The 22,127-nt window shown below is 39.2% G+C and overlaps 1 protein-coding gene and 1 non-coding gene across 3 annotated transcripts in view; both read right to left on the bottom strand.

The window, feature by feature from the left end:
- Nucleotides 1-22,127, bottom strand: part of LOC126285441 (uncharacterized) — a 66,711-nt gene that overhangs the window by 5,953 nt on the left and 38,631 nt on the right. For both annotated transcript variants that reach the window (XM_049984828.1, XM_049984827.1), the window contains exons 4-5: nt 19,868-20,173; nt 6,173-6,573 (exon numbers count right to left, since the gene is read on the bottom strand). In XM_049984828.1, coding sequence (XP_049840785.1) covers nt 6,173-6,573; nt 19,868-20,173 — 707 coding nt within the window. The remainder of the gene's footprint in view (nt 1-6,172; nt 6,574-19,867; nt 20,174-22,127) is intronic.
- Trnac-gca (transfer RNA cysteine (anticodon GCA)) lies at nt 20,565-20,639 on the bottom strand. The gene has a single exon. It is a non-coding gene; the product is annotated as a tRNA-Cys (tRNA).

The following is a 22,127-nucleotide window of genomic DNA, read 5'->3' as shown; positions in this document are numbered from 1 at the left end:
AGTCACCTTTATAGGTGCTCTACACTTTCCCAGAACTCTCCCAGTAAACAGTAGCCAGTAATTTGTCTTTCCTATGATGCACCCTTATGACGACTCCATTTCACATTGTTTACAAAGTTACACCTTGATATTTTGGCAGAGTGAAGCAACATACCATAAATTAAAAAATTATGGGAATGTTTTTCATGCCCATCTGTGTTAACATACACCTATCCACAATCAAAACAAATTTATATTCATAGCAGTAAATAGAAATTCTGTGCACATTATCCTGACTCCCACTACAGCCACTAAAATAACACCTATACCATACATAAGTGTCATCCCATACTCAACAGCATTACTGGCAAATAGTCTCAGATTATTGTCAATCATATTTTACAGACCGTTTATCTACATGAAGGCCAGGAATGATGCTAGCACACTTCTCTTGGGCATTCCCAATATCACCTTTGTACCGAGAATGCACCTCTGTTTCTGATGAACATCCAGGACAAAGTAACGGGTTCTATTCATCAATAGGTCATCCTTTAAATCACATGCTGGCCTCTTGTTATGATATAAAATACATGCTGTAAAAGCACAGCATACATGCATCTACCCCATAAGGCCTGCACACTGATGGGTTCTGTTGCCAAAGGAGGAATGTGTGTAACATATGACAGTGCCCTATCCACAAGCACTTTAAAACTGCTTCAGCTGACTCAGTTGGCCAGTAGGAGGAACACTACCACCAAAATCATTGGCTTCACTGATAACAGCTTGTTGTTCTTCAATCCTAGCCACTCTGTCTCCCTCAGGCATGGTCCTGAGCCTCAAGAGTGACGAGAATGCACACATAAGGAGAGCACCGTATGCTGCAACATTTCCCTGACAAATACCCTTTTCTGCTTCACTTGCAATTTCAGTCCCCCAAATTCTCGTTAGAGTGGCATATATTCCTCCTGACTGTATGTGAAGAAGGGAGTCGTCAACCATCTGGCCTCTGTAGCTGTTGTGTACATGTAAAGGGTGGCCTGAAAGGCTCAGGACATTGGAGTAAGTACATGACTTGGCAGCTCGGCTACATCCTACCTGCAATGGCACTTGTAAGAGCTATTATAGCACTGAATACCATGAATTAATTACATAAGCAAATCATAAGAATGTATTCAGGGAATACTAAAACCAACAAATGGGATTCCTTAGGTATACTCAGCAGTGCAAACTAGAATGTACTAGCTGTTCTCGGATAAAATGCTTTAAACCACAGAGTTAAAAAAAAAAAAATACCTCCCCAAGAAAGTACCTCTGCATCTCCATAATCTAAAATAATTCTTGGCCTTGACCTAAGATGAAAAGTGCCACTAGGCCCTGCTTAATGCAAATCCCAAGTGGACTCATTGCTCATACTCAGTTTATGAACATTCACTCCACTGCATTGTATATAATGGTATGCAATACTGCTAACTGTGTGGTACACATAAAACTGTATATGCCAGACCACAAGTAGTTGGTAATGGATAGCAAATGCCTGTTAGCTGCCTCAATACAGAGGATGGTATTGTGGTGCTTTTATATGCCACTGTACTGTTATCAGTCTAATCCAGGAATGGCCAAGAATGTGGCACGTGTGCATGGAAGCGTGCTGAGCTTTCACACAGGTGCGGATTGCTCCCTTCTGACGTCACACGACCCCCACTACCACACCAGCTGACTGCGCGCGCATGTGCGGAACTACGAACACGCCGCATGCGACAGTGCATTCGCGTAAAGAATACCGCTCTGCTAGTATGTGGCTTAGTTTCATATTATGACATTTGATAATATTAAGCTCTATACAACACATCACGTTGAGCAATACTGAATCTTTGTTGGCTGTTGGTAGACCTACAGAAAATTAACAATAACGCTGGGTTTGAAACTGCATTACACCAAAAATATCGTGCTTATTCGCTCTTGCAATTTTGAGCACTATTTGGTAGCTTGCTCTTAAAGACAGGTTCGGTTACAGGCTAAAAAAAAGGAAACAAAAATTGAGTGAACTCTAAATTCGAATTCTAATGACAAATATGTACGAATACAAACATCAGAAACACAAAGATTTGTAAGGGGTACTCACGTTCGGTCCGTCTCGCTGCATAACACTACGTCGTCTTAATTTTGCCAGCTTGTTTGATCTATCAGCCCCAACTAAATCATTAAGTTCTTTATGTGTGATGTTATAATGCCGTTCTATTGCAAATTTGCGGTGCCTGGCGAGTATGCAACTGCATAATAGACATTGAGAATTTTCATCTTCTCTAAGAAAAAATATTGCAACTCACATTTAACTCTGAAGGCTCGTGGCGTTGTGTCACTACCCCGCCTTTTTGTGAGTGTGTGTTCCATTGCAACAACCACTGTACAGTACTTATAAACTTCCTACAAATCGCTAACAAATAGCGAGGAATTAACATGGCTGCCACTACGAATCAACTAATCACCCTATGCCAGATGAAAAGATGTCGCATCGCACAGCTAGTCTTATGTCACGCCGTGCCGAGCAGTGCCGCGAAAGACCGAGGAAAGCTGAGTAGTGGCGAGGCGCACCGAGCACAGGACGGCGCGCTTGCAGCACATCTATACACGCATGCAGTTTGGCACGCCGTGGCTGTCCCTGGTCTAATCCCATAATTGTTTGACACTTGGGAGGATGGCAGTTGAAATCCCTGCCAAGCCATGGAGATTTATGTTTACAGTGGTTTCCCAAAATGATTTAATAGAAATGCTGCGATGGTTCCTTTCCCCAAACTGAGCTTTGCTCTGTATCTAATAACACTTGACAGAATAACAAACCGAAAATTTTCTTCCTTCAGTCCCCAGATGGGGGAAGAGAATCAATAATTTTATGACAAGATGGCACTGCCAAGTCATGAACTGAGCATTAATAGGCAGCAGGAGCCCCACAAAACATTATACAACTGGATCATATGCATTCAATGAGATATATAAAACACACATAATTATTAAAATGTACAAGTATCCTTCATTTTGAGTACAGCTGGTTTAAAATATGATGGAAACAATTAAAAGTTGAGGGAAACACATTTCTCTGATGAAAATTTAGAATGTGCTATTGGCCGACAGATCCATCTGCCTTATAGGTGGCTGCACCTGATGACCAGTCTTTGTAAATCAGGAGGAGAAGCAAAAGTTGTCAGCAAACAATGATTTTGTGGAAAAATTATTGCTGTACTGTCATTGCCAGCAGCTTACGTTTACTGAGTGCTGAGTGATACCTTGTAAATATGCACTGGAAGTGACGAAATAAGTTCCTGTAATCTAACCCCAATAAAATGTTGCTGAACTCAAAGACTTGAAAAACTTGTAATATGTGATTTTTAATTGAAGAACACCCCAAAATCTTGAACAACTACATTTATGTACACTACTGTGTGAAAATTGCAACACTCAGAAGGAATCGTTGGAATCACTCCAAAATCAGAGGATGTGGAGAACAATGGAACCTTCATAAGTGATTAAAATTGCACAGATATGGCATGCTCGTTCGTGTGACTGAAACAGCAGTGTTACACTACTCTTAGTCGGTGCAGAGCCATGAAATGAAGTGTAAATGTGCGTGTAAGTGCCAGTATGCTTCCTCAACATCAAAGGGCGCAATACCAGGATGAAGAGGGCACAGTTATTGGACTCCAAGATGCTGCAGCTCATACAGGGAGGAAGAGGGTCGTACACAGTAGTGAGATGGTACTAGAACACACAACGTGACCACAGAGCAAGAAGACTGCCATTTTGTCCTCCTGGCCATAACCATCAGAACAGCTTCATTCAGTGTTGGCATGACACTGGAGCATTGCAACAAGTGTGGACACATTTCAATTGACTAATTAATTAAGCCACTAATTAAGATTTTGCATAATTTACCATTATGTAAAATAATTTTCAGTATGGTACAGCTGTACTCATAAGTAAGCTATTCCCAATGTGGATGCAAAAAGTGATTGCATAAGCTTTCCTAATTTCTTAGACTGCTACATTTTTTGTAAATTTTGTCAAGACTTATTGTCTATCCTAAATAGTAAGATTTTACCTAGTTGTTTTTTAAAAGATTATGTAATATCCAAAATAACAGTTTGTTCATATATCAGTTTTTAAATAGTCAGACATCTCTCAAAGTCAGTCAGTCTGCACCCAATCTTAGTCACGCTAACAAGCATGTAACACCTATGCTCTTGGTATTTGCTCACATTATAGATAGTGCAGTCTGTTCATGGAAATATGTGTACCTGCAGTCGTAAAAAATTGGTTCTATTGATGTCTAAAAACTTCAAAGTGTTTTCTGTAGCTCAAATTATTGTGTATTTTGACTGATCTGTGTTATAGTTAGTAGGAGATTTGAGCTATCACTGTAGTGTGAGTGAGTTATTGTTGTGTGGCTTTAATTAATGAGTGAGCAAAGTGAGTTATTTTAGTGTACTTTATTCTGAAGGTTACTACAACATGGTATGTGATGTTTTGTCTAAATATGGACAGTGTTTTGTGCCACATCTGATTACTTGGCTTGATTGTTTGTTAAAACTACCACTGATTATTGGATAGTGCTTCAAAATGTGTGTATTCATAACTCTGCAATTCATATGAGTACTTCCACCATTGGGCTTTTACTTATTTTTGAACCCCGACCTGATTGTAAGCTCTAATAATTTCACAAAGGAGGAAAACTGGCTCCAAACAAAATATCTTTGAGGCTAGCAGAAAGTGCAACCTAAATTGTGGTGCCGAGTAAATTTTCTTTTGAGCTAACTTCATCAAATCCTGAATAAGATTTTCAGCTTCAATACAACAAACAGATATGCTACTGAGGAGGTGACGGACACTACAGAATATCAGGTTGCTGTTTTATAAGATGCTGAAACTTTACTGATTATTGGAACTTCAATGACTGTAGACCTGGTTTGGGGTCATGAATTTCTGCTGGTGAATTTGCACTGGCATCTGCTTGTTTGAACTTGAGGTCTGTTTGTAGGTGATTTTTATGAATGATAATGCAAGAAATGTTGCACATGTACAGCTAAGGAGATTGTTATGTCTTCAACCGCTCAGCATAAAAGTCAAACTCAATTCCTGGATTTTCCTCTCTCCAGGGAAGATAGGCATTGCTATCCTGAAAAGGCAATAATACAGAAAACAATAAATAATCTCACAAGGCAACGGTTGCTTCACTGTCTCTGAAAGCCACTACGGGAATTTCAAAATTCATAGCCTTAATTTGTAAAAAACAGTCCTGACATTTCTATGAAGTGACTCTGGGAAAACACAGAAAATTGTAATCCATTAGTCACAGCAAGGGAAGGGAAAATCTTATCTGTCAGTCCCACGAAAACTCCACTGCTAGTCCACTATCATATTTACCCTACCATAACGTATTGGTTTTTCGTCAATTTGTCATTCATACAGCAGGTCTTCTTACATTCATATATAGAGCTACAGTAGTTGAGGTGAATGGTCTTTTGTTGTGTAGTAGCTTATATCAAAAGATAAAATTATTAGTGAAGGCTGTTTTTAAATTTAGTTGTACAATAAAGTGACAAAAGTCATGGGACAGTGATATGTACATATACAGATGGAGGTAGTATCACCTACACAAAGTATACAGAGGACAGTGTATTGGTGGAGCTGTCAAATGTACTGAGGTGATTCATATGAAAAGGTTTGCAACGTGATTATGACCGCACAACGGGAATTAACAGCCTTTGAATGCAGAATGGTAGTTGGAGCCAGACACATGGGACATTCCATTTCGGAAATTGTTAGGGAATTCCTTATTCTGCCATCCACAAATCACTGATTCACACTTGTTGAAGGGCTTAAAAGCCTCTGTGTTGAGCAAACTCCACTTTACTTACAACTGAAGCAATGGCATCTACTTGTGCTCCGCTAGGCTACAGGCCATATCCATTCTGTAAACATGCATGTCTTTCTGGAATGCCCATTGAGCCACAACTTAGAAATTTTTATAAAAGGCACACAGAGTCACTGTACTTGAATAACAAGAATTTGCTTTTTTAAGGTTTTGTGTGCATTGTGAAATTTGTCTGTGTCTTGTAGCATTTGTCCATTAATAAATGTGACTTGATTAAAATAAGGGCACCCTTTCTGAAACAACCTGCAGAGAGTTTATAGTACTCACCATTCCTGGTTATGTTCAGGGACTGCAAAACTGCAATGCATCAGATGGAGTGAGTGCAGCTGTGGACACTCAGACATCAAGGCAGGCAGGTCAACTGCAGTGCAGCCGGCCAGTGTGAGGTGCTGCAGCCGCCCTGGGTTTGCTGTCCTCACAGCCTCCACTGCATCGTTCGGTTGTGGAGGCAGGGGTGACAGATCGAGACGCAGGTCAGTAAGGTACGGTAGAGTCGAGAGGGGTGCTAAGCTGCAGAGAGGAGCAATCAGCTCCAGACGGGTTAGATCAGGAGTCTTTGCAAGGACTTCTTCCAAGCGTCTTGTTTCCACCAGCTTCAGGTGTTGCAGAGACAGTCTGCACTGTGATTGGCAGATTATGATGGGCTCGAGAGGAAGATCTACACCAACCTGTCAGTTAAAATAAACACAATTCGCACAATCTCTTAAGGAATAAAAACCTTGTACACAGCTATGACAACAAACACAACACATAAATCAACACTTACAGTGTTATGGAAGTAACAGAATTGGATAAAAAGAATAGTGTAAGTAAAAAACACATGCAACATATGTATGTTGTGTTGAGCAGTATACAGGCATAAAAAGAATGTTTAGATTACTGTGATTCAGGAATTAGACTTGCAATAATACAGTATAAACTAAAAATGTTGGTTTGAGAACCACAGTGCTTCACTATACACGGTTCTGTTGGAGTTAGGTTTGTCCTTACAGTCATTCACTTTTAACCTGACCTACCCAGAAAATTATAGGTGGACTTACAGTTCAGCATGGACTCTGAACCATAGTGCAAGTCAACATTTTCCACATATATAAATTACATACAGAGGTGAAAGAACCAATAAATGACAGAAAAAAATCTAAAATGGACTGTCAATTGAACATAAGACAACAGGTAGATTTTATATTTCTACATTTCTGGAAAGTACTTGCCTGCCCAACTACAAACTGTCAACAAAGATCCATGCATAGGAACATACTCTTAGATATGTGAGTGGCTTGAATACTTTTTAAGTAACAGAACCCACTATGATACCTTTGACAACAAATGCCCACCACCAGAAACAAAAGTATCATGAGAAGTCTTCCAGGGATGTGTGACAGAATCACTCTTGTTCTCTATGTACATAAACGATATGACAGATAGGATGAGCAGCAGTCTGTGACTGTTTGCTGACAGCACTGTTGTCACAGATATTTTTGTTTTAAAAAAGGTAATCCTAAATTTTACATACAATGTAATTCAATTTTCATCAAAGATATAAATTTAATAACAAACCACATTTCTCATGCATAAATCGATATTGTAAAAACCATGCACAAATATTACAAAACAAAGATATATTATATTTGAAAAACAACATTTAAAACTTTGTAACATAAGTACAAATAATAATATAACCAAAAATTGTACATTTATAAGTATCTTTGTAGATATGAAAATAATAGAGGGAAACATTCCACGTGGGAAAAATATATATAAAAACAAAGATGATGTGACTTCCAAACGAAAGTGCTGGCAGGTTGATAGACACACAAACAAACACAAACATACACACAAAATTCTAGCTTTCGCAACCAACGCTTGCTTCATCAGGAAAGAGGGAAGGAGAGGGAAAGACGAAAGGATGTGGGTTTTAAGGGAGAGGGTAAGGAGTCATTCCAATCCCGGGAGCGGAAAGACTTACCTTAGGGGGAAAAAAGGACAGGTATACACTCGTACACACACACATATCCATCCGCACATACACAGACACAAGCAGACATTAATATATCTTTGTAGATATGTATGCTGATAATAGTTTGGCTGTATCTAGGTACCACTTGAGATGGCACCGCATTTGAACATGCAACAAAATATTAAACAAGGAGGTCTGGTGGATTATTTACAACAGTATGCATTTCATAAAACTTGTGGGTGCTGCAGGGTAGCACACACAAGAAACTATTGAAAAAATTTAGAGAACCGGAGTATGCGACTGCTTGAAGAATGATTCTCAACCCAAAGACAAAACAAGACAAGACAAGACAAGTTAGGGCTCATATGGAAGCATACAGGCAGTTGTTTTTGCCTTGCTCCATTTGCAAGTGAAACACAAAAGAGAATGACTTGTAGTGGTGCAATGTACCCTCTGCCATGCATCATATGGTGGCTTGCACAGTATGTATGTTGATGCAGATGTAGCACAAAGTATTTACAATTAAGCTTAGCTCAAGAAACTTATACATGTGATGAAGTCTTGGCTCTAAAAGCCCTCAGAGTTGCAAGAAATTGTACCATCTGCATCATACTATTTGGTGACATCCCTAGTTCTGAAAAGATAAAAACTCCCCTCGTTCTGACAAGAAAACAGGTAATCTGCAGAAAATACCAGGAATCATTTAAGGTTACTGGGTCAAAACAGTCGACACAGAGCATTCCGAAGCTATACTTTAATTTAAATAACTTTCCGACTGACATTTCACTGTGTCAAGAGGTAGGGTGCAGCCACTAGCCAGTCATAGTTCTTACAGTATTGTCACCACATTTATTTGAAGCTACACATTTCAATTTTCGATCGTCATCAAGCTTCTTACAATCTGCAGGCCTATCGTTGTTGTTCTATGCACCTTGACATTTCGCGTTGTTAACAAATTAGTACCTTGTGTCCTGTTTGGCATTTTTATCATGAACCAGCAGATTTCAGTCATCACATAGCACTTCACTTCATGTTGAAAGGCACAGTGATTAACCCATAAGATGCCAATATTATAAATTTGAAAGTAACTATTATCTTTTCATGGCTGAACAATTAAATCAGGTTTGGTGAAGTATGATATAGAGAGAGCACGAAACCTCAGAAGGCACAGGTGATAATAGTTGGTAACAGTGAATCAAGGAAGCAAGAATTTTGTTGGCAATGTGCTCTTTTGGAATATGTTGTGTAAGCAATAAAAGCTATGTCAAATTTGAAGGTATTAAATTGTAGATTTCAAAAATATTTACACAAAAGTCCACAAGAGCACATGATTATCTTTTATGGTTCACCAATAATCACCATTTTTGCCTTTTGAGTACACCTGGCACAGCATATCCAAAAGACAAACCTGATGACTGTAAGTGAAACATAAAAAAGAAACATAACTGTGCTCTTGCAGACTTTATCATAGATATTTTTGAGATCTATATTTTAGTATGACATCAAATTGTGTACCATGCACTGATTACGTAGCATTTTGCTGCTGGCAAACTCTTTGTCCTATATAGCAGGTTACCTTTAAATGGCTGAACAAACTTTCATCAAACGTCTCCTGACAAGTCTGATTAAAGTAACCTTCAAATAAATAAAAGAGCTGCATTGAAATCAATGCATCTGTATTGGGGGGCGGTGATGCCACAGCCACAGAACGATGTTAAACATAACATCTGACTATGTGCAATGGGCAGTGGAGGGGCAGCACACATCGCGAGCTCTGCTTCTCCAATACTTATTCATCATAACAATACTACAGATGCGCAAATGAAGCCCAGGTAAAAGCTAGTTGAATATCTAAATAGACAGACACTATTACTTGATGGAGAACTTTCAGAAACGCTTACAGGTGGCATTCTGTTAGCGATGGGACAACTAACTGTTCTTAACAATCAACTGGTCCATCAATTGTTCTTTTAGTCAGTTGGTTTTTTTCTGTTGAATGAAACAACCAAATGCAACTAACCTCTGCGGCCATGTCAGCTATATGAATATTTTCACTCATTCACAGGGTTTGAGTGGTTTCACTCAATGTGAGACAACCGACTGGAACAAGTTTCTGTAGGATGCTCCTCTTATATGACTCTTTTCTCTCAGTCTATGGTTTTGAGATATTTTTGACATACTCCTTCACCTTTTTCCGTAGGGTTGTTGGGAAGGGCATATGGCACCAACACTGCAGCCTCCTCCTGCGGCTGCCAAGGGCAGGGTCACAACTGGCGTGAGGAAGAGCATGAAAGCCAGTGCAAGCGCAAGGAGCTATCTCACATTTTAATTTTATTTATGGATATCAATTCTTTTCAGTAAAACATAACACAAACAGTAACAAAAATGTGTCAATGTTCCTTTCTTCTTCATATACCCCTGAAAGAACTCCTATGCTTGCTCAGTATTGTACTCCCAACGAAGCTTCACACGTTAATTGCACCTAGAACAGTTTAATGCATAGCAATCTAATTATCAGTTTTAAATGGTGAAAAGAAGAATTACAAATGTGTTTATTGCTTGCCTTTGTGAGCACCTGAAGGTATGTGCACCCCAGTTTGTTAGTTGGTTGGTTGGATTAAAAGAGGGGGGCTAGGGGGTAGGGACCAAACTACGAGGTCATCAGTCCCTTGTTCCGAATAAACCAATGTCACAAGTGTGAAAATGAACAAACGAGACTGACAACACAAAGTTGAATGTAAGGGGAAAAAAAAAAATCACAAAAATGATGAAGTGCAACAAACGTGTAAATGGACAAAAGGGGGTCAACAAAACAACAGAAACACAAGAAATGGGATGAAGAGGGTAAAACAACAAAGCAGATGACCATGGCTAGCTGACCATGAGAATAAAAATGAGAAGCCAGCCACTCTGCAACACATTAAAACCTCCAACTCAAAAGCACTAGGGTGGAGGACACAGATGGACAAAGGACATGCACAAAAACTTAGATCAAATGTTAAAACCCACCCTCTCAAATAAAACGTAAAACTAAAACAGCCGATGAGGCACTGTCAGCGGCAACGAGTCTGGTAACCGAAGATTTTGTCACAGGGCAGTCAAAGTGGGACAGTGCACCAGAAGATGGGCCACTGTCAACTGGGTGCCGCACCAATACTGAGGTGGGTCTTCATGTCGCAGGAGTTAACCGTGGGTTGCCCAAGCGCGGCCAATGCAGAGCCGGATGAGGACACCAGATTCCCTGCGAGAGGCCTGCATGGAAGACTTCTCCACATTCGTAGTCTCCTTAATGACATGCAGTTTGTTGTGCATACTGTTATGCCATTCTGTCTCCCAAAGCCTTAGAACTCGGCGGTGTAAGTCAGAATCAGAGATGCCCATCTCCAGAAGCAGTTTCCGTGTAGCCTGTTTGGTCAGCCTGTCTGCAAGTTCAAAGCCTGGGATTCAGACATGACCTGGGGTCCAGACAAACACCACTGAATGACTGGGCCATTCCAGGGCATAGATGGACTCCTGGATGGTTGCTACCACAGGATGACGAGGGTAGCACTGATTGATAGCTTGTAGGCAGTATGACTGATGCAGTGTACTGTGAGTACCAGAATGGCCTGGTATTCACACTGGGAACAAGGCAAGATGGTGTTTGATAACAGCCAAGAAGATGGAAATGGTTGAAAGACAACATGCCTTTATCAAAACAAGTACCCTCACAGACACCAACCACATCACATAACATTTCAAGCCCTTTTTGGGCATTTAGTGATCATGGGTCCTTTCAGACAGATGAACAAGCAGGGAGGCAGCAGTCTGTGCATACACCAGATTTGGGGGGCTGGGTTCAACAGGATATTGAGACGAACCCTAATACAAGCTCCAGGCAAGCTGCCCATCAACATGGTGTAAGCCAGAGTATGAATATGTGCATCCTGCATGACAACCACATGCATTGATCGTTGCATGCACATCGTCCATTTTCGGACACATCTTCATAGGACACATTTTCTCCATGTCCAATCCATCCCTGCAGTTTGCCGGATTTTATAATGTTCCCTGTATGTGTGAGTAATTGTGTGTTTATGTTAAAATTAGTCTCACAAATATTATAAGGACATGTTCACCCTTCTGATCCTTGTCCCCCCACCCCCCAAAAAAAGAAAAATTCTGTTTCTGCCTATGGTAACTGCTTCCATACATCATGTCTAATAGCTACAGATCACTCTCTATCAAGTAGGAATTACTGCAAGATTTTAACATTAGTCCTACCTAATCTATGAGGTAGTTTCAATGAAATTTAAGGGAATTTCATCAAATAGAATCATGAAACGACTGCATACAAATCATTCCAATATCACAGTAATCGACTGATGGTGCAAGCAGAAATTGGCAGTGAGGAACACATGGTTTTCAGTATAATGTGAAGTAACCTCTGTTGGTGTGAAAATACATGAAAAGATGCTCTGTCCTTTTATTCTGCCAAAGATCCTGTATCCTTTTATTCTGCCCTATGGTAGTGCTATTAGTTGTTCACTCATTTTTATTCACAAAAAGGCTCATCTTCATGTATCAGCATCACACATAGTCAGTTTCCTTTATTCCTTTACTCACTGTTTCATTGAAAGAAATTGACAGTAGCAAATAGTTTGACAGACAATTTGCTCCTGCAGGGGGGGGGGGGGGGGGGGCGAGTTTGTAATGGTGCAGCACTGAAAGTCAAATTAAGCCATATTGTTACCTACAAAATTAGTGTAGGTATGCTACAAGTAGTGGGTATGGGTAAAGTTCTGATAACAGTGTACTTTTTGGACTTGAATTAAATTAAATATGCTTGTGACTTGTTTGTAAAACCAGCTGTGGCCAGGTAAAAACACAGTTTCCAGAGTTTGATGTCGCTCTTCATGGAGAGTGGCAAAATGTCCAATAAGAACAAATCAAAAATCTCACCAATTCAAATAAAGCAGGCACAGAAGTGTCAATTATTCTTGGTTACATTGCACAGTTTTATGGGTGCCTGGCCTGTCATGTCATCTCTAAACATAAATTCTTGGATATTTTTCTGCCAGCACCAAAGGTAGTCACAGTTGTTGGTTGTGCGAGGGATGAGTTAATTCTGTACCCTTAAAGCATGTTACCCATCTTTGTACCATCTTGAAACATTATCAAGATCTGAATGAATCTTGTTTCAGACAGTACCTTGTTGTAGGTAACTGTATCAATGGAAAAAAGTCTGCCACATCATTAATACACAACACGAACAAAGGTCCCAACACAAGGTGCACACCTGTGTACTTCTGTTGTTGACTCTCCATCTGAGATAACATGTTGTATCCTACCTACTATGAAATCCTCAATCCAGTCACAAATGTCACTTGATACCCCATACAATCAGGCTATTGTTAATAAATGTTAGTATAGTACCGAGCCCAACGCTTTTCAGAAGTCCATAAATACTGCATCAAACCAATTTCCTTGATCCATGGGTTTGAGAATGTCATGTGAGAAAAAAGCAAGATGGGTTTCCTATAATAGATGTTTTCGGAATCCGTGTCTGTTTGCATGGAAGAGGCCACACTGTTCAAGATAACACATTATATTTGAGCTCCGAACATGTCTTAGGATTACTCATGAGATAGATGTCACTGAAACTGGTTTTGGATCACTCCTCTTACCTTTCTAGCAGACAGGTGCGACCTATGCTTTTTTACAATCGCTTAGTACAGTTCAAGGGATCTACAGTAAATTACAGTTGAAAGGGGAGCAATCTCATCTGCAAATCCTATAGGGGATGACATCAGGTCCTGGAGCCATGTTTAATTTTCCTTATTTTAGCTGTTCCTCAATGCCAATGACACTAATATCTTTATCACTTATCTTTTCAGTTGTGTGAGAAACAAATTTTGGCACTACAGAGGCGGACACAAATATGATAACACCAAAAACACAACACTTTACAGCACCTAATATTGGATAGGATTATCATTGACATTCAAAACAGCTTCCAGTCATTTCAGAATGAATAAATACAGAATCTGTATGATTTTCAAGAGAATCTTATAACTTTCCTCCTTCAAAAAGCGGTAGTAAGTTTAGGTAAAGATGATGCAGGCGGATAACAATCATGCACCCTTGACATGGTGACCATGGTGCATAGAGGGATGTGACAATGCATCCTTGTGCTCACAAAGTCAGTCCAGGATGATGTGAGCTGTGTGAACAGGGACCCTGTCGTCTTGGAAAACAGTATCACCACCGAGAAACAAACACTGAACCACTGTAAGGACCTGATCGGCCAAAATGGTCACATAACCTTTGGCAATATTCCACAGAGACACAATCTAATGGAACAACCAGTAGTGAACTTGGAAGTGCACAACATTAATGATAGGCTTAAAACAACATGTAATAAATTTCGCAATGTGTCCCTGGTTAATGTCAGCAATCTAAAAAGAGACCTGCATACAACTCACAGCATGCACACGAATAAAAGAGGCAAAAAGACTGTCAGCAAATTAGTTGTCGAGGAAATTAGACAAAATTTCCCACAAAGTGGTGTAAGTAAGTGTATTGCCATGGAGTGGTCCAAACCACCAAATCAGAATCTGCCACACAAAAAGCCACTGCAGGCAAGCCTGGGAAACTTGTAAAGCCTGCTGGACATTTTGGTAGTCCTAAATTATCCTGTATAGTCCAGCACGAGATATTCAGACTTAATGTAATACACCAGAATTTCAGTAATCTTAAAAACAAGCACAATGATCTGGATATTATTACATGTCTTGATAAATAAACCTGATATTTTAGTTATAACTGAACACTCGTACACAGAATACTTGATTAGCATAGGTCAACCACTCCCCATGAAATTTTTTTCTGCCTTTAATAGGAAAAACAAGGCTGGCGATGGCTTAGCAATCTTCACTGTTAAAGCAAGTAATTTCAGTGTTATTAAGTACATTCTGTGTAGAAGGAATCACAGAGTTTGCTGCAATAAATCTAAAATGGGGTTGAGAAAATACAGCAATTATTGGTGTGTATAGGCCAACTGGGGCATGCACGGATGCAGTTTTCAGAATCTATCTGACTTGCTGATACATATAGACAGTACATTTTCTAGGTTAAATGGCCATGTAAATACTATAATAACAGGGGATATAAATATAGACTTATTAACCATTGATCCCAACACCAAAAAGCTAAATCTCCTACTGTATGAATTCAATCTGACACCACTTATCCGTGAGCCAACTAGAGAGACTGGCAACAGCAAAACATGTCTGGATAATATAATAACAAACATGACCCATCTTTCCTACAGTACAGCTGTTCTAAAACTTGCCATCACTGATCACCATGCAGTACAGCTTCAATTGGAGGCAAATGAGATACCCTTTGCTACTAAAAAGAAACTATATGTAAGCAAAAGAATTATGTATAATGACAACATCAACAGACTGAACTGCATGTTAGCACACATACGATGGTTTAAGAATGATAGGTTCTCCTATGATAGCTTTGCTGCTGACTTCTGCTATTGTTTTATGTCACATCCCCAGTTGTAGCTACAGAAGTCAAACGAACTAAAAATATAAACAAAAGAATCTGGATAAATAGTGAAGTCACTGAAGCATGGGGGAAATTAAAATTATTGCATAGTGCAATGTTGAATAATAGACAAAATCTCAAGCTAAAAGAGGCCTTCAAAACTTATTAAGAATATTATAAAAAATTATTCATACAGACCAGGAGCAGCTATGTTGCAAACAAGTTTCAGGCTCCTCACAGTGTTACTTCTGGTGTCTAGGGAGTGATACACAGTTTTAGAACAGGCAGAGACAAATGCTGTATGGACTTTAATATTGGCCACAATGGGATTGTAGAAAAAGATCAACTTGAAGTTGCTAATATATTCAATGAATATTTTTCCTCAGTAGGAGAAGCTATCAATCACAAATATAATAACCTGCACTATAATTTTAAAGGCAATCCATCCAAGCATAGCAATACCTAGCCCCCACAAACTGCAAAGAAATAATTAACATCATAAGCTCTCTAAAATCTTCCAGTTCCACAGGGCACAATGGCCTCAGTACTAATGTATTAAAAGTGTGCAGAGAAAGTGGGTCTGTACCTCTGTCTGTAGCAGTAAATAATATGAGTCAGGCACTTTCCCAGACAGGCTAAAAATAGCTCAGGTAACACCAATCTTTAAAAAATGGGACAAACTCAAAATTCAAAACTACAGACCCATCTCAATACTTCCAGTCTTTTCCAAAATAGTTGAAAAAGTCATACACCGCAGAATTATAAACTTCCTTCAGATGCACAACCTAATGTTTGAAAATAAAAATGGATTCTTAAAATGTACATCAACCAGCAACAGCAGCTGCTCATTTAATTGGAGAGATAATAAGTGGCATCAAAAACAAGCAACATGTTGCAGGTACATACCTTGACCCTGAGAAGGCTTTCGACTGTGTGAACACAACAATCCTATTAGAAAAGCTATGGAACAGTGGCATCAGAAGAACTGCTCATGACCTAATAAAATCATATATGAGTACTGAAAAAAGTTTGTATTGCTTAAAACTGAAAGTGGTGTTCACAAATCCAAAATCACTAATATAAAATATGAAATTCCCAGGACTCATTACTGGGTCCTCTTCTGTTTTTGATGTATGTAAATGACATAAGATATTGCACTCAGAGTTTCAAAATAGTTCTGTATACAGATGATACATTCATTGTGTGTTAAAAGGAATCATTTAATGAACTAGAGACACCTTGTAATATCGTGACAAATGAAACTGTACAGTACTTTAATGAAAGCCACTTAATTGTAAGCAGTAGTAAAGCATGTCTCATGGAGTTTACCAACAGTAGTTTCAATGATGAAATTAAACTATACATAGGCAATGAACTAGCAAAAAAAGAATTTTGTGTAAAGTTCCTCGGTTTAATAATTCAAAGTAATCTAAAGCAGGGACACTCATGTTGACACTCTAGCATGTAAGTTGTCTAAAAATATAAATGCAATTAATATGATTAGCACGTTCTGCAAAGACACTGTTGTCCTTAAGACTGCATACCATGCTCTATGTTCCTCTCACCTGAATTATGGAATAGAAATATGAGTAGCAACAACCAAAGCAAATCTATTGCTACTTCAGAAAAGGGCTGTAAGAATCGTCTGTGGAGCAAAATATAAGGAATCCTGCAAAGCTTGTTTCCAAAAACTGGTGTACTAACTGCAGTAAACATGTACATTCTAAAAACCATATTACTTGTTAAAAGACTGCAACCCAACATTTGTTCCAATTTGTATCAGTATAATACCAGGAATAAAGAAAAATTTTACATTAGCAGCCACAGAACAACACTCTATGAAAAGGGTCCGCAATATGCAGGTTTAAAGATAGCCAATGCACTGCCCAGTAAAGTTATGACCCCACTCACAATGAAGCTTAAATTTCATCTAAAGAAAGTCCTGTTACAAAACCAATTTTACACATTAGAAGAATACCATACTTACATGCGGAATACAAATTGCTTCAAAAAAATATATAAATAGCGTTAAGCAAACCATTTTACTTGTAATTTAATCATTATGTTAATCAATGATGTATTCAGAAGATTGTATTATTGTGCTATGTATCAAGAACTGTAACCTGTTTTCATACATATGCAATTAATCATTTGATGTTGAATAAAGTATTATTATTATTATTATTATTATTATTAACCTTGCAGAGTAACCACAGGACACATGGAATACCATGGTATTGTTGCCCAAATCATTTCTGAAACCCTGCCATGTTTCATTCTTGGGATGTAAATTCAGCTAAAGTTGGAAACTGTGTGAAATGGGACTCACCTGACCAAATGCCTTTCACCCACTGGTCCATAGTCTAGTTTTATGGCTTTGGCACCACATTTTTCTGTTACTGGCATTTGCATCACTGAAGTGTGATTTTGGAACCCCAGTTAGCCATGCAATTTCCAGGTTACGGGGCCACGTTTGTGCTGTTTTGGTGTCGGCGAGGCTTGCAAATGTGACATCCAGTACTACAGGGATTTTTGTAGCTGTCGTTTCCTTATTTTTCATCACAGTCCCCTTCAATGAACATCTGTCACAGTCATTCAGCACACACATTTTTGTCCATGTTGTGACGTAGCAATGCTTTCCCTGTATGCAGTATAAATCTTTGATATGGTACCACTTGAAACCCCAAACACTCCACCTTCCTAGGTGACCAAAGCACCCACCATATGAGCACCAATACTGTGCCTATGTTTGACTTCACTTTACTCTAACATAATGCACACAACTACACAGAACACTGCTCTGACCACAGCTAACACTTACAATGTATTAGGGACAATGTGTACATGCCAATAATTGTCAAATACAAACAGCAAAATTCATAGGTTTTCCTAGCATCTGTATTTATATTCAAGCAAGCATTTCTCATCGCGCTTCCATAGTTTTGTCCAGCCCCTGTACTTCTGTACCTTTCTTAGTAAAAGAACATTTGAAGATGGAGTTATTTCAGTTTTCTGCCTGTTCTCTTCCATTTTAATACTACAGTAATCAATGAGAGACAGGATGGAAAATTTTTGATAAAATCTTTGATATCCTAGGATTTGATGATGAAATCCTTCAGCAGGATATGGTTATGGAAGCGGCTGTAGGCTCCACAATTAACTCTTCTTATGAATGTACACAAAATTATATAATGTAGATATTACTTGTCACCTTTCCAAAATGTGTCAATCTTTCTCTGATAACATGTTTTGTCAGTTTTTGAAGTGGTGAAAACTTCTTGAGATCACCTAATGAGAGACAGACTGTACAATATTCAAGGACTCTACATGCAATTTTCTGTGGTTTCAACACGAGAAAACTTACAAATTGAGATAAATTTTCTTTAATATGTCAGAATAGTAACACATTTGTCTGCTAGCCGTAGGTGATACAATGTCGTATTCATGAACAGTAAGTCATGTCTTTGGAAACTTAACAGAAATAAATTCTAAATGATGTAAACGTGGGACCTTATGTCAAGGCATAGGGCCCGTCATAAAATAATGGAACTCAGAGGTTTCATTAACAAAAGCAGTTCTAACATAGTTAACATATGCACACTGTATTCTGACAGTTGGAGTGTAACTGTCAAAAGAAATAAATTCTTACTATAATGGGCATGCATGATTTGGATTATGACTGTGAGAACCATCTGACAAAATATAAAAGACAGCAATATACCCCTTTTATAATAAGAAAATGTAGTCTGCATCAACTGCACACACATAAAATACAGAAACACTGTATTTGAGAGTTGTCAAAACACCTGAGGAGCAACAACTTATAAGATATAGAAGCAAGAGCATAAACTGGACAGTAAAATCATGCTCTCAAGATAGGTGAAATAAGTAAAGTAGCATTTTTCAGGAAATCAGAGGGCGCACGGGGTGAGAGAGAAAGGATACAGCTACTAGGAGAGATACCAGTCAGACACCCTCAACCTCCAATCAAAGTAATCACGCTCCCTCCACAAGGAAGGCAGAGACTGGCAAATGGCATCAGAGACAGAGGGCAAAGTTGTCTTCACATCAGGTCATTTCACTTTTAAATGGAAGTCTGCGAGGCAGAGGCTGTTCTGTCCATAGTGTCTGTCAAAGAATTAAGTACTGTTGCTGCTGATGCTGCTGGGTCAACAGACAGTACTTCACTGCAAGTGGGCAGAACAGTGATACACTATCACCGTCTCCGATTTTAGATTTATCACTCTCCCATGAAGGTACCTAAATTTACGATGGAGTGCGTTTTATTTCAATAACCTCTTATTAATCTATATGCTTTGAAATAAGTTATTTTCTTAGGTGTTTTCTTCTCCTGCTGAGATTCCCTATCAGGCAGGTCAAAGTCTCTTAATCCTTTGGTTTACGTGCCAAGGATGTGATAACAGTAAAAAATCCCTATGTTAAAGTATCTGCGAATAGATACTCACTGCAATTTCGTAAAGAGATGGGAGACCGCTAATGAGGTCAGAAACACCAGAGATGCTGATGCCAGTTTCACCAATGTCGAGCCAGTGCAGGCTCCGCATCTGCAGCAGCGCAGGCACTGCCCGGTCGGTGACGGCCTCTGCCCATGCCAAGTGGAGCTCTGCCAGCATCGGGCAGTTTTGGGCCAGGGCAGCCACCAGCAGGTCAGAGCCGCTCTCGCGCAGGTCCACAGACACTAGCGTCCGCAGGCCTGGCAGGCACTCCGGCAGCCACGCATCTGGGCGGAGCGCTCCTTGTAGCCCGAGTCGCTGTACAGTTTACAGAAATCTGATGTTAAATTCCAAACACAAAAATAAAATGCAGCCATCCAAATGCTAAAATAACATCAAAAGCCAAGATCTTTAACCACATGGATTTATGAAGGTATTCATTTCAACAACACAATTTTTAGTAAAGTATCCCAAAATATGTGTCCTAAATATTAAAGTAAAAATGTGGATAGCTAAAAGATTAGACAAAAATTGAAGTAATGTGAATATGGGATGAAAATCATGAAATCAACATATTCATTCTGCTGAGTATCAATATTTTGAAGTTCTTTAACTTAAAAGTAACACCACATAACTCTGATAAGAAATATTTAAAAATATGGAAAGTAAGCAATCACTAAGTTGAAACTTCCTGGCAGATTAAAACTGTTTGCTGGGCCGAGACTCGAACTCGGGACCTTTTCCTTTTGCGGGCAAGTGCTCTACCAACTGAGCTACCCAAGCACGACTCATGCCCCGTCCTCACAGCTTTACTTCTGCCAGTACCTCGTCTCCTACCTTCCAAACTTTACAGAAGGTCTTCTGCGAACCTTGCAGAACTAGCACTCCTGAAAGAAAGGATATTGCGGAGACATGGCTTAGCCACAGCCTGAGGGATGTTTCCAGAATGATATTTTCACTCTGCAGCAGTGTGTGCGCTGATATGAAACTTCCTAGCAGATTAAAACTGTGTGCCGGGCCGAGACTCTAGCTCGGGACCTTTGCCTTTTGTGGGCAAGTGCTCAACCAACTGAGCTACCCAAGCACGACTCACGCCCCGTCCTCACAGCTTTACTTCTGCCAGTACCTCGTCTCCTACCTTCCAAACTTTACAGAAGCTCTTCTGCAAACCTTGCAGAACTAGCACGACTGAAAGTAAGATATTGCGGAGACATGGCTTAGCCAAAGCCTGGGGGTTGTTTCCAGAATGAGATTTACACTCTGCAGCGGAGTGTGCGTTGGTATGAAACTTCCTGGCAGATTAAAATTGTGTGCCGGGCCGAGACTTGAACTTGGGACCTTTGCCTTTCGCGGGCAAGGGGAGGGGGTGGGAGTGACGGACATATTGTAGGAGAGGTCCAAGCTGCACACAACATAAAGGCCGATGTCTGGGGGTTGAATCCAGGTAGCATGCATTTTGAAACTGCCACATCAAACCATAGTATGTAGAGCAGTATGCTGTTAAAATATTCTGGGCTACAGTGTCATAGTCAAGTTTTGAGCACAGATGATAGCCAATAATATTTTAATAGCTGTGACATTTTTGGCCCTGACATTTACATTTTACAACTTCCTCATTGTTCACAATTTTACTACAAACACAGTTATGTTTTAATCTCAATATCAATTTGTAACAGTTGAATAAAATCTGAAAAATAACTTTGTTTGATGGAATGATGCTCTTTCATTCAACAATGATGCTTGTGAGGCACATATGTATAAAAGTGCTTATAACCTATTACACACAAAAAACATCACTGACAGCTTCCTTCATTAAAACTGGAAAATGTAATGTATCACCTGGCAGTGAAGCCAATCACCCATCATTTATAGACCAGTATCTCACAATTTGACAGTGCCATGAACTCCATTTCCCTTGGATGCCATCTTGTGCTATGGTATTGCATATAAAAAATTTCTGGTGCATTTGAATGTACACTCAACAAAATGTAATTCTGAAATGACATAGTTCTACTGATTAGTGACCTGTACTCACTGGTAAAAAAATAATAAATAAATTTTTAAAAAGTCAGATAAAAATTATGCGAAGTGATTTATATTTATCTAAATGTAAAAAATAAAATAGATTAAAGAAAGATGCTTGTGAGGCACATATGTATAAAAGTGCTTATAACCTATTACACACAAAAAACATCACTGACAGCTTCCTTCATTAAAACTGGAAAATGTAATGTTCGCAGGAGAGCTTCTGTAAAGTTTGGAAGGTAGGAGA

The sequence above is a fragment of the Schistocerca gregaria genome, chromosome 8 (assembly GCF_023897955.1).
Source record: "Schistocerca gregaria isolate iqSchGreg1 chromosome 8, iqSchGreg1.2, whole genome shotgun sequence".
Taxonomy (NCBI): Eukaryota; Metazoa; Arthropoda; class Insecta; order Orthoptera; family Acrididae; genus Schistocerca; species Schistocerca gregaria.
Note: the sequence above shows the minus strand (reverse complement) of the source record. Positions and strands in the feature narration are given on the sequence as shown.